The 14,150-nt window shown below is 37.7% G+C and overlaps 1 protein-coding gene across 1 annotated transcript in view; it reads left to right on the top strand.

Moving 5' to 3' along the window:
- The window catches only part of RPAP2 (RNA polymerase II associated protein 2), a gene marked incomplete at both ends in the record, with an annotated part of 92,912 nt that overhangs the window by 53,102 nt on the left and 25,660 nt on the right, over positions 1–14,150 (top strand). Inside the window, one exon of the mRNA XM_080692790.1 lies at positions 5,051–5,119. Within this exon, the coding sequence (XP_080548916.1) occupies positions 5,051–5,119 (69 nt within the window). The remainder of the gene's footprint in view (positions 1–5,050; positions 5,120–14,150) is intronic.

The following is a 14,150-nucleotide window of genomic DNA, read 5'->3' on the forward strand; positions in this document are numbered from 1 at the left end:
TAAGTCAAATTTAAACAAAATTTTAATTGTTTAATTTGTTTTTTAATTTGTAATTTTAATTTGTTTAATTTGTTTTAATTTTGTTTGTGTTATACACCTGTACTCTTAGTACTTGGGAGGCTGAGACAGAAGATTCACAGGTTCAAGGACAGCCTCTGCAATGTAATGATTTTCTCAGAAAACTAAGGACACCCTGATTCCAAACACAATAAAAAATTTAAAAAGGACTGAGGGTGTAACTTAGGTAGAATGCCCTGGCTCAATCCCCACACAAAAAAATTAAAAAGAATAAAATAAAAAATAGAAATAAAAGTATATTTTGACACAGAGTCCTCTTTAAATTTTATCAGTGATGAATCAAGGTAGTTTTCTAAATCTAGAATTTCAACTCACGACATTTTGAAAATAAGCTTTTTAAATGTTTCTAACAAATACTTTTATTTTTTAAATTATCACTCAGAAAATAATGAGTATATTCATTTAGCATTTGTGCTGGACATGATCTTAGCTCAGCAGTGGAAAACATGAATAAGTAAAAAATGCTTTTGACAACAACAATAATTTTGCTTTCTCCTAGTAGATGTACTCTGAAGTAAAACTAGCATCACTTGTGTTTTCCCCCAGTGCCTTAAAACAATGGTGTAGAGTAGGCACTCACTTTTTGCCAAAGGAATTTATAAAATCTTAAATCTCTGTTAACTCTGGGAGAAGTGTGTGAATAGGAAAAGAAATTCTGGTTGTTCTGTCATTTTTTCTTCCTTGCTTCCTTCTTTGAGCTCTCTTGGTTATTTGCTAGATTTGGTTTTAGTTGTTACAGATATAGCAGTGAAGAATATAGAAACAACCCTTCTCTCATAGAACTTACATATTTTTAATGTAATATATATGCATTATTTTTCTGTGGTGATGGCCCTTTTCCTTTCCCACTGCAATCTCTTTTTCTTCCCAGAAGCAGCGAAAACTGGCATGGGTAAGGACACAGTTGCAATTTATTTATTTATTTATTTATTTATTTATTTATTTATTTATTTATTTATTTGCGATACTGCGAATGGAATCCAGGGGCATTCTACCTCCGAGCTATACCCCCAGCCCTATTTTTTGTTCTTTATTTTGAAACAGGGTCTCATTGCGTTGAAAAGGGCCTCACATAAGTAGCTGAGGCTGTCCACGAACCGTGATCCTCCTGTCTCAGCCTCTTACAAGCGTGTACCACCATGCTTGGCTTGAAAGTTGTAATTTCTAATAAGCTGGTTTTGGAATATCTCATTGAGAAGATGCTATTTGTAAAAAGACCTGCTAAGAAATAAGGAACAAGCTATGAAAATGAATCAGACAGAGGGAAAAAACAAGGTTAAAAAGAAAAAAGCCCTAGAACAGGAATGGACCTGATGTGCTCACAGAATTTTGGGGATGCTGGTAAGGCTAGACAAATGAGCAGAGGCAAGAGTAGGAAAAGACAGCGAAGAATGGGACAGGGGCTGGGCTTGGTACAAACTGAATAGGCTGCACAACCACAGTCTTGACTGTCACTGAGAGAGATGAAGGCAGTTGGTGGGTTCTGAACAGAGGATCTAACTTAAAGCACTCTGCTGAGCTGAGAATTACAACAAATGGGCAGAGACAGGGAGACAAATTAAAAGACTATTTTTGTAAGCTGGGCAAGAAATGGTGTGGTCCAAAAAAGAGAGAGCCGTCTAAGTGATAGAAATTGATCAGATTCTGTTTTGGAGGTAGAACCATCCCGGGCTTGATGGCTGTTTTTTGGTGAAATGTGAAGTCAAATTTACCCACAAGATTTTTTACCTGGGCAGCTGGATTCTGGAAGGACAGGGTAGTGTTTGTTACTGAGATGAGGATATCCACAGGAGGACCTGGTCAGGTTGGGGCAGTGGGATAAGCAGCTCAGGTTTTCACCTCCTCCTTTGAAACGTCAAGTAGACAATTAGAGAATGAAGTCTGGAATCCAAGGAAGAGTCCAGGCTAGAGATAATAAATTGAGAGTTGTCAGCACAGAGTTATCTAATATTTAACACTATGAGATTGGATAGTATCACCATAAGGAAGAGCTTTTATAGAGGAGAAGAAAGACTAAGGCAGAGGACCTTCCAGTATTGAGAGACCTGTGAATGAGTGCAGTGAGAGGGAGAAAGAAGGCAAGTGGAAACTAAGAGAAGACGTTCTATGGAGAAGGGAGTGATCACTGTCAAGATGTCCAAAAACTAGCGAAGAGGTCAAGATAATTCGTTTTGTACTTTCAAATTGTCATTTGATTTTTCTGTTGTTAGGTGCTAATTGATTACGATGAGGACTGAGAAGTATCCGTTAGATTTGGCAACATGTGTGCCTTCTGGACATTTTCTCCTCATAAGAACTTTATGAAATAGCCAGGCATGGTGGTACAAGCTTGCAATCCCAGCATTTGGGAGGCTGAGACAGGAGGATCATGGTTCTAGGAAGCCTTAGCTACTTAGTGAGGCCCTCTGCACCTCAGTGAGACCCTGTTTCAATAAAATAAACAGTAGTCGGGCGTGGTGACACATGCTTGTAATCACAGTACTTGGGAAGCTGAGACAGGAGAAGCGCACAAGTTCAAAGCCAGCTTCAGCTACTTAGTGAGGCTCTCAGCAATGTAGTGAGAATCTTTTTTCCAAATAAAATATAAAATAATTCTGAGAGTGTAGCCCAGAGGTAGAAAGCCCCTGGTTTTCATCCCCAGTACCACAAAAATAAATAAATAAATAAATAAGTAAATAAGTAAATAAATAAATAATAGGACTGGGAGAGATGGCCCAAGAGGTAGAATGCCTCTGGGTTCTATCCCTATTACTAAAAAAAAAAAAAAATAAAGAAGAAGAAGAAGAAGAAGAAGAAGGAGAAGAACAACAACAACAACAACAACAACAACAACAACAACAACTTTATTAAATAGATGGTATAATTGCCCTTATTTTACCAAATTTAAAAAAAATTAGTTTTACAGCCATCAAATAATGCATGCAGCTAGGGATGTAGCTTATTGGTAGAGCACTTGCCTAGCATGTGATGAGGCCTTAAGTTCTATCCCAGTGCTGCCAAAAATAATAATAATAAGAAGAAGAATAACATGGCCAAGGCAAAATGCTTCCTAGTGATAGGTACCCAGATCTGTCAGGTGTTAGCCACTATAATGTACACTTTTTTATGTCATCTGGACTTTTTTTTTAGTTCTGAAGCTTATTTTAAATTATGGAGAAAGTTTAGATTAATGTAATGAAACATGTCCTCCCCTCAGAATTAAGACATGTTAATACTTTCTAAGGTTAGATTCAGGTGTACATCTTAAAGCAATATAGGTAATTCACTTATCCAAAAAAATTAATACCCATTGGTGCCAGGCACTTGTTCTAGGCACTTGGAATGATTAGGTGAAGAACACAAATTCCTGCCCTCAAACAAGAGAAAACAAGTAATGAATAATATGTTAGAAGGCAATAAATGCTATGGAAATAGAAAAGAATATATATATAGCAGGGCAAGAGGATCGGGAGTATTGAGCTAGGGGGTAGAAGGCAGGCTACACTTTTTAGTAAGATGGTCCAGATAGACCTTATTAGAGATGAGGTAAGGAAACTTCTCTGAGTAGAGATGGTTTCGGTCAGATGGAGTAGCCAGCACCACGGAGGAAGAGCACAGGAAGTCTGCTTTGCCCTTTTCCAGTCCATTCTTGCCTCCCCAAAAGCCACCTGAGCTGTAAAGGAAAGTGTATCCTTCTTGTCTTTGCTTTTATACTTCTGCTACATGCATAAGGGTCCACAAACTAGATTTAGTGTTGTCTATTCTTAGTTCATATAAATAATGTCATAACATATTTGCTTTATTTCACTCAAAATTATGAGCAAAATGTAAATCTAGGTTATTTATTTTAGCAGGTATTGAATATTATATATTCAATTTAATATATTTATATATACATATGCTACAATTTATTGTTTCCCAGTTTTTAAGCTTTATATCTAGAAATATAATAGCTGGGCTATTCATATGCATTTTCAACTTCATTAGGTATTGCCAATTGTTATTCAACTGCACATTAGCAGTGTATTAGAGGAACTATTTCTTCCTGTCCTCACCAATCTTTGGTATGGCCAATTATCTTTGTGTGTGCGTGCATGCGCGCACAAGCACACATGCTTTACTAGGGATGGATCCCAGGGGCCTTCTACCTCTGGGCTACTCTCCCAGACCTATTTTATATTTTGAAACAGCGTATCACTACGTTGCTGAGAGCCTCCCTAAGTAGCTGAGGCTGACTTTGAACCTGTACAATCCTCCTGTCTCAGCCTCCCAAGTGCTGGGATTATAACCGTGTGCCACCACGCCCGGCTTCAACTATCATATTTTAACTTACACTAATGTATATAAATGCTTTTTAAGAAACTAAGATATCAGAATATTTTTTTGCTTGAGAAATTACTTAAGATTTTTAAAACTTTTTTAAAGATCTAGTCTTATAATTTATTACGCCAACTGTCATTTCTGTAAATTATGGATTATGACATCCCTTAATTGACTGCAAACAACCTAGCATAAAGTGGAAAGGTATACAAAAGATGGGATAAAATTAAAATCAGAAATTCTTACCTAGTTAGCTTTAATAAAATGTTTGATTTAGGGGGAATAAAATTAAAATCAGAAATTCTTACCTAGTTATTCAGGGGAACAAATAGAAAATGTTGTTACAGGGTGTGTGTGTGTGTGTGTGTGTGTGTGTGTGTATTATATCTTAATAAACTATGCAAATTAGTTTTGTCATTGTTCCTGTATTTCCTTCTTCTCTAAATAGAACTGTTATTATAATTATGTAAAAGTAGGAATGGAACTTCCATTTTAGATGGTGGAAAATTATCAGATTCTGAATAACATTATACTACTGACTTTTGCTGTCAGATATATCAAGTATTTTAAAAGTGCTTCTTTGAAATATAATATCTTAAATCTGATTTTATCCAAAAATCAGTTTATTTAAATGTAAAAATCCTTGGGTAAATTTTATCTTACTGTCTTTCAGATTAACAAATAGAAATATTATCCACAAACCTGCAGAATGGACTTTAATTGCCATCGTGTTGCTGTCATTGTAAGTACTTCTTCAGATTTTAATTCTAAGTGATAAATGAGAATTTTGACTAGGGAAAAACAAAGTTATTTACTGATTTTGTAAACTGTCTTGGAAGAATGTTTATTTTATACCTTTATTTTCCTTTCTTATAAAATAATTTTCATATAAAGTGACATGCCATATTATGATAAACTATAATCATTCTTTTTACACTTTTTACCATCTGTTCTTCTGAGGACTCTATTCTTCACAAGTACTATTTAACATCTTTTGAAAGAAGAATATCCCCATGTGGAATATATACAGAATCGTCTTCCAGTATCATTTTTAATAAACCATTTATTAACATTGAATGGACATTATTTTATGTCTGTAGCTTCACATAACTAAGCTATTTCATTTTTTCTTCAACATTTTATCTTTAGTATCAGCAGAAAAGTTTTGTTTGAATTAATGTATATTTTTAAATCTAACAGATATAAAGGAACTAAAAAAATGCTTACTACACAAGCATATATAAAACATTTAATACTCATTCACCTTTTAGGAAACCACTAGTGATTTCTAAGGCTATTTTTCAGTAGGGTTAAAACCATTTAATAAGTGTAGTGTTTTTCAGCTTGAATTGCAAAATCTTTTGAGAACCATTCATTCCTGCATTACTGGCGTTTGTTAGGTCATCGAAGCCCATAGGACATGGGAGGCTTACTGGACGTTCACAGGTCAGGAAGTGTCGAGTGAGCCTCCTAGCATCTTCAGCCCTGCTCTCTTTCTTTGATATTACTTGAGTCTGACATTTACTCTGGCTTCCTTGTCCCAGGGAAGGCTATGCTGGGAGACATTAGAGCAGGCTTCAGTGAGCCAGAATCTGTGTCACCCAGCCAGATACAACTCACATGATTCATTAAATCAGAACACAGAAAATAACTTTACTTGAATGCCCTGATATAAATTTTTTATCAACCATAAGAACAAATCTTTTGTCATTTCTACTAGTCAGTGTTCCAGTTGGATTGGTAATTTGTGAAACAGATCTTATTAATTTTTTAGAAAGTTCTTTCTATTTTATAAAATGCATAAATATTTTGGTCACTGGAAGAGAAAATATCAGTATCTCTGCTTACACACCGTATCATATGCCTGCTAATAAACTCTCATAGAAAATTAGCCGTACTTCAGCAATTCATTAGAGTAAAGAGGAAGTAACATTTGGTTGACAAGTTAGGAGCCTAGGTCCCGCAATAATCTCAGAATCCTGCTTTCTTTTTTTTTTTTTTTAATTTTGTTATATTTTATTTATTTATTTATTTATTTTTAATATGTGGAAAATTTATTTATTTATTTTTTTAATTAATTTATTTTTTAAATTGGTGCATTGTAGTCATATATCAATCACATTGGAGTACAAGACTTGAGAGGATATACAAGCACACATCATCCAATTAGCCCTCCTCCAGCCCCCCCCCCCCGTCCCATTCCCTCCCCCTCCCTCCATCCCACACTTCTTTGGTGATTTACTTTGATACATTTGTTTATGTACCTCCTGCATTTTAAAGAGGCTCTGTCCTCCAGTATTACATACCCTCTGATTGATCACATTAGTTGCTTCACTATAGGGCCCTTTCTATAGCTCAACCTCTTCCTGTTGCCCTTTTCCTCCTAGTTATTGCTGATTAAGAGAAGCGTCTGATTTATATTTTCTGCGATATTTCTCTGTGCATGCTGCGTTGCAAGTACCAATCCCACTCTTGATGGTCCCAGTAGTGGCCTGGCTACTCAGTGGACTGATCCAGACCTCGCTGGCTCACGCAGCGGCCTTGCCTCATGGGAGGACCCAGTTCTGGTCTCGCTGGCCCCTGAACCGGTCAAACCCCTAAGCTGGCTTTGGTCCCGACCTTGGAGGCCGCAGGAGTGAACTTGCCTCACGCCAGGCTCCGATGCTGGCCATTGGCCCCTGCACCGGTCTAACCCCTTGGCAGGAGAATCCTGCTTTCTAATTAAGTGACTGGATGTATTATCTTCACGAATCACTGCTTACTGAGGACATGGTAGGTTCTACATTTTTTGTATTAAACTATTGCCAGATCTCCAAAATACAGAGCAAGGAACAAGAAAAAAAAGTGTGGAAAATGAAATAATAAAAACTGCCATTAAAAGTTTATATTATTTTTTCATATAAAAACAAACCTCTAGTGTTTGGTTTTTAACAGAGGCACCATGCGGCATAGAATAGTGAAAGCTTTGCTAGTCCTTTTATGCACTCTTTGACTTCCCTAACTTTGGATATAATACCCAGAACCTCTAACCAGGGTCAGTGATTCAAAAACATAACTACTTACTTGAACTCAAGAAACAAATTGTGTTCATCTTAGGCATAGTACTTATGTCACATGTATTATCAATCTTGAAGTTGTTGCAGTAAATACTATTTTGTCAATTTGCCTTCTCTTTCTTTATGCCCTTAACCCTCAAGCTAAATCTAATTTATTTCTCCTAGTCATTGATCCCTTTAATTCCTGGACAGCTAAAATCCTTTCCAGTTTAGGCCCCTTGGGCTTCATTTTAAGGCTTTGGTCACTAGATATCAAAAGAAATGGTGCTTCCTAGGTTATTGCTACTAAAATCTTGTTTTCTCATAATTCTCCCCAACTTTGACCATCGGCCCTCCTAACACTTCCATTCTGTGTTTGCACATTCTGTATCTTCAGATTCTAGTGGAATTTTTTTTTTTTACTTTTTTTTTTTTTTGGTACTGGGGATTGAACCCAGACGCATTGTACTTTCTGAGATGCATCCCCAGCCTTTTGTATATTTTATTTTGAAACAGGGTCTGATCTTGCTAGGTTATTGAGAGTCTTGCTACATTGTTGAGGCTGTCCTCTAACATGAGATCCACCTGTCTCAGCCTCCCAAGTACTAGGATTAGGAGTAGGGCCACCATGCCCAGCATTCTAGCTGAATTTTCTTATTCTTTGGTCATCAGCTTCTAAAGCTTCGATACCCCCCCCATGTTGTTTTAATCTCGTTTCCTCTTTTCTCAGAAAGTCCCATTTAGCTTTTCATATTTCTGTCCCACATGGAAACTGTGGCTCAACTGATAGCTCTTTTTATCCACAATTTTATCCTTTTATAGTAGATATCACTGTATGAGTTAGGAATAAAGTTAAAATATACATTAATTTGCTGGGCGTAGTGGCGCACGCTTGTAATCCCCGTGCTTGGGAGGCGGAGACAGGAGGATCATGCAGGTTCGAAGCCAGCCACGCTGGCTTAAGAGACCCTGTTCCCAAATTTAAAAAGTATAAAAATAGGTCTGGGAGTGTAGCCCGGAAGCAGAAGGGTTTCCAGGAACCCCAGTACCACCACCAAAAAAATATACACACACACACACACACACACACACACACACACACACACACACATTAATTTAAATTGCCTCCCAAGTACAGCTCACAGTTACTTTTTAGAGAAGGTAGCATTGTCATTGGAGAAAGAAAAAGCAGGCATAAGGACCAGCACTGGATAAAGAGCCTTACAGTGAAAAAATAGAGACTTTAGACACCCAAAGAGACATGCACGTAGAAAGAGAAGGGCGTGTCTTGCTATAACACTATGACTTCCACTCCCTCTGGAAAGATGTTAGGGTATATGTGTGGGGGGATACTGGGGGTGGAACCCAGGGGCTTTGTACCTCCGGGCTATACTCCCAGACCTATTTTATACTTTATTTGGAAACAGGGTCTCACTGAGTTGCTGAGAGCCTCACTAAGTAGCTGAGGCTGGCTTTGAACCTGCACGATCCTCCTGTCTCTGCCTCCCAAGTGTGGGGATTACAAGCGTGTGCCACCACGCCCGGCCAGATGTTAGGTTTTGTTTTTTGGTTTTTTTTTGGTTGTTTGTTTTTTGTTTTTGTTTTTTTGGTGGTACTGGGGTTCCTGGAAGCCCTTCTACCTCCGGGCTACACTCCCAAACTTATTTTTACATTTTTATTTGGAAACAGGGTCTCCTAAGCCAGCGCGCGCGGCTGGCTTCGAACCTGTGTGATCCTCCTGTCTCTGTCTCCCAAGCACGGGGATTACAAGTGTGCGCCACCACATCCGGCCAGATGTTAGGTTTTGAATGGAGAGAAGCAGCTGGATCTCTGAGATAGGGTAACTATGGCTTAGGGTGCAAGTATGTGAAAGAAAACCTAAGATGATTATAGAAACTCAAAGAAGTACATTTGTCTTACTTACTAATATTAGACTTTTTGATAACAGATATGAAGAGATCAGTGCCAATACATTCTAAGAACTGAGGGGGAAAAGAAAACATTTTTCCATTCCTGTGCAAAGTACTGCAGAAGTATAATAGTTCCTTCTTTCACTTCATTTAATAAACTTGGTCTGGAAAGAAGAAAAGAAAAAAAGAGGAGGAAACACATATTAATAGAGTAATAACCTACGTATTAGCCTTTTAGCTTACTGTCACTAAAACTGATTATAGGCATGCAAGAGAGTATCTTACCCTCCCTTTTCTTTTTCCTTCCTTTTTGGTAATGGGGATTTAACCCAGAGGCATTTTGCCATTGAGTTACACCTCAGCCTTCAGTGGTTGGTTGGTTGGTTGATTCTGGGTATTGAACCCAGGGACATTCTACCTCTGAACTATACCCTGCCTTTTTTACAGGGTCTTGCTAGGTCTTCAAGGCTTTCCTCGAACCTGCTTTCCTCTTGTCTCAAACCTCCAAGTTCTAGGATGATAACATGTGCCACCACACCCAGCTTCATTTTTTTTTTTTCTCGGTACTGGGGAATGAACCCAGGGGTATTCTACCTCCAAGCTACACACCCCCAGCCCTGTTTTTTTTTTTTTTTTTTTTTTTTTACTATTATTATTCTTTATTTTGAAACAAGGTCTCACTAAATTGCAAAGGGCCTCACTAAGTAGCTGAAGCTGTCTGCGAACCAGGATCCTTGAGTTTCAGCCTCCAGAATGCTGGGATTACAAGCATGTGCCACCACACCCAGCTTGTTATTACATACTTGATATATGCATTTACATATGAGGTAATACCTTATTACTCATTCTCACTTCATTTAGGTTTCTTGATAATTTTATGGAACCTAAATGGCAATTGTACTTGCAACATTTATTGATATTTAAACTATACATTCAGACCATAACTGGGTGCCAGGAGCACATAGAAAGACTGTTTATAGCAGATATTAAGCATAGTATATTTACTTTGCAATGAAGGGTTTTTTGTTTTTTTTAGTTTTGCGGTACTGGAGATGGAACTCAGGGGCATTTGAACTCTGAGCTATACCCCCCTGCCCTATTTTTTATTCTTTTGAAACAGGGTCTCACTAAGTTGCAGAGTGCCTCACTAAGTAGCTGAGGCTATCCGCAAACTGGGATCCTCCAGTCTCAGCCTCCTGAATGCTGGGATTACAAGTGTGGGCCACCACACTCGGCCTTCAATGAAGGGTTTAATACTTTTGTTCTCCCATTTTTATTAACAAATATTATAAACATTTTTAAGAATTCATTATTCATAGAACATCTATAATAGTGAAATAGTGATTGACCAAGTTATTTTTTAAACTGATTAGAAATGCAACAAAGACCAAGAAAATGCTGAGGTTTATTGCTTAAGCCCTTAGTTATAATTTTGTTAAATTGAACTTTATCAGACTTTACTCTTACATTAAGTTTGGTTGCTGGGAAAGGCATATGTTGAAATAATAAAAAACCTGAATCAGATTCTCCCAAATAAATATGCTTCAGTAAGGTACCAAGCTCTCTTCACAGCAAGCTCTCTCTAATCTCATAGAGATTGTGACTTTTAATAAAAATGCGTATAAATAACTGGGCATGGTATGCATGCCTATAACCCCAGTACTCTGGAGGTTGAGACAAGATTACAGGTCAAAGACAGCCTCAGCAACATAGCAAGATTCTCAGCAACCTAGCAAAATCCTGTTTCCAAAATAAAAAATAAAAAGGCTGGGGATGTGGCTTGGAGATAGAATGCTTCTGGATTTGATCCCAAGTACGCCTACACACACACACACACACACACACACACACACACTACATTTTATAATGCAGTATCATACCATATCATGTCTTCATTTTAAATTTTCCTCATAATGCCCATCTTACCCACAATACCAGACTGAAGATGTCATTTCTCATCATGTTCACAGTATTCACAGTAGTTTCTTTGAGAAGAGTTTGGTTATTTTGAGATTTGTAGCCAGTTCTGTCCCATCCCCCCTTTTCTTCTTCCCTTTGCTCTCAGTCTTCCTTGGTCCTCTTTGACTGTTGCTATTACACTTGAGCCTATAACAAGAGGGATCTGTGCTAATGCTGACCTAACACAGAAATCTAGGGAGAGGTCCAGACCAAACCCAGCAGCCAAAGAGAAGCCATCAAGAAACAGATTAACTGGCCTGAGTTCCTCTATGTGTAGCCCAGGTGCTAGAAATGGGAATCAAGTTTCCTCAACAGTACTTAATTAAAATGTGACTTCGAGCCTTGTGTGGTGGTGCACGCTTGTAATCCTAGTACTTGGAAGGCTGAGACAGGATGATCACAGGTCTGAGGACAGCCCCAGCAATTTAGTGGGGCTCTCAGAGACCTAATAAGACCCTAGTTTCCAAATAAAAAATAAAATTGGTCTGGAGTTATAGCTTGGAGGTAGAATGCCTCTGGGTTCAATTCCCACTACCAAAAAAAAAAAAAAGTCACTTTTCATGCAAATTTATTGTGGAACTTTTTAAAATAAGCTACTACTTTGTATTTTAATGATCTATGCTTAATCATGGCATAGGATTCAAATAAATGTCTCTTGGTGGGTGGCCTAGGAGAGAAATGTGTGACTACTTACTTTGTATTACTCATAAAAGGTAGAGGATAAAGTGACTTATAATAGTCTAACATAGACACATGCTATTCCTACTTTTATGCCCTTGATGTTCTCTAATGGAAGGCTTTCAAGACCATCTCCAAAAACGTCTGCTTTCATTTTATTTATCTTAACTGGCTGTTTCCAGTGAACTGTGGCTTGCTTCCTAGACAGAGACCATGCAATAGTTTATTCCCTCTAAAAGCCTTGAGTATTCCTGTCATTCAGGGAGCAGCATGTAAGTCTGGGAAATGGTATTTAAGCAAGCTCAACCTGACCATGATCACTAAACAAAAGCCATCACTGGGCACGGACAGCCACTTTAGGTAACCATCACACAGATAGATACCCTGGAGAATCGCTTCCCTACAGCCACCAGGCATGAATGGAAAGATGTGACTATGGCTTCTTATTTCAGCAGTCTATTTTGTTTTGTTTTGGTTTGTTTTAAAACTGCCAATATCTGATTTCCTTATAAAAACTTGTGAGAACACCATGAAAAACAAAGAAGATAGTTCCTTAGAAATTTATTGGTCCTCAAAGGTATTCCCAAGTCTTTCTCTTAATATTCCAAATTTAGTTCTGGGTATTTGAAGACCATACAAGAAGATCATTAAAATTATTTTTATATTTCCTTATAATTATGGAATTTTCTACTTAATTGGATTTTTATAAAATTCATATAACATAAAATTCACCATTTTAATGAGTGCAGTTCACTGACTGATATGCTCTGTTGTGAATCATCAATACTATCTAATAACAGAACATTTCTTTCATCCCAGGAAGAAACTTCATATCAGTTCAGTTCCAGTTTCCCCTTCTCCCATCTGCTGACAACCACTTTCCTACTCTCTAGCTTTAAAGATTTACCTACTCTGAACATTTCAGATAAATGGAATCATCTATGTGGCCTTTTGTGTCTGGCTTCTGTCACTTTTCAAGGGTTTCATGTTACAGTATATAACAGTACTTCGTTCTTTTTTGTGACCAAATAGTATTTCATTGTATGGATATAGCATATTTGCCTATTCACTCATCAGTCAGTGTTTATTTGGGTTGTTTCCACCATGAGGGTATTATAGATAATGGTATTATATAAACATTCTCCTTCAGATTTTTCGTGTGGACATATGTTTTTGGTGTAAATTCTGGTGTAGAATAGCTAGATCTTATGGTAACTGTGTTTATCCTTTCCCCCACTCTCCATGGGGATTGAACCCAGGGCACTCTTCCACTGAGCTACATTCCTAACCAGCCCTTTTATTTTTTATTTTGGTGCATTGTAATTATCCATCGTAGTGAGGTTCAGAGTGACATACACATGCATACACACAGCATTTGTTGTGTTTTCTTCTAGGTCCCATCTCACTCAGCCCCCATAGATAGTCTTTACTTCAGTATGGATACCTTCATGCATAAACAAAGGATGACTTGGATGCTTTCCATCATCCGATCTCCCCTTCCCCTCCCTTTCCAGATCTTCCTCCCTGCCGTTCTCTTTGTTTCCCAGTCTCTCCCAAGCTTCCACATATGGCCCTTCACATTCTGTGACTGGCTAATCCCACTAAGCATAATATTATCGAGTTCCATAGATTTTCCTGCAAATGACATGATTATGTGCTTTTATAGATCAATAAATTCCACTGTCTATATACCATGATTTAGTAATCTATTTGTCTGTTGCTGAACATCTAGGCTGGTTCCATAGCCTGGCTATCATGAATTTTGCTGCTACAAATATGGAAATGCATGTGTCCCTATTGTAGTCTGACTTCAATTCCCCAAATGTGGTATGGCTGAGTCATATGGTATCTCCATTCCTAGTCTTTTTATTTTTATTTTGAGACAGAATCTCACTGAGTTACTTGGGCTGACCTTGAACTTTCAAGCCCTGTGCTTCACCCTTCAAGTAGTTGGAATTACAGGTGTTCAGCACCATGCCTCGCTTGTTTAACCCTTCAAAGAACTGCCAAACTGTTTTCCACAACAGCTGCACCATTTTACATCTCTACTAGCAATCATAAGAGCTTCAAAGATTTAACTTTAAAAGTCATCTCATCTTTTTTCTTTTGTTTTCTTTCTTTTTTCTTTTTTTTCTTTTGTGTGTAGGGGGGGGTACTGGGGATTGAGCTCTGCAGCATTCTACTTCTGAAC

Source organism: Muscardinus avellanarius (genome assembly GCF_963383645.1).
Source record: "Muscardinus avellanarius genome assembly, chromosome: 3".
Taxonomy (NCBI): Eukaryota; Metazoa; Chordata; class Mammalia; order Rodentia; family Gliridae; genus Muscardinus; species Muscardinus avellanarius.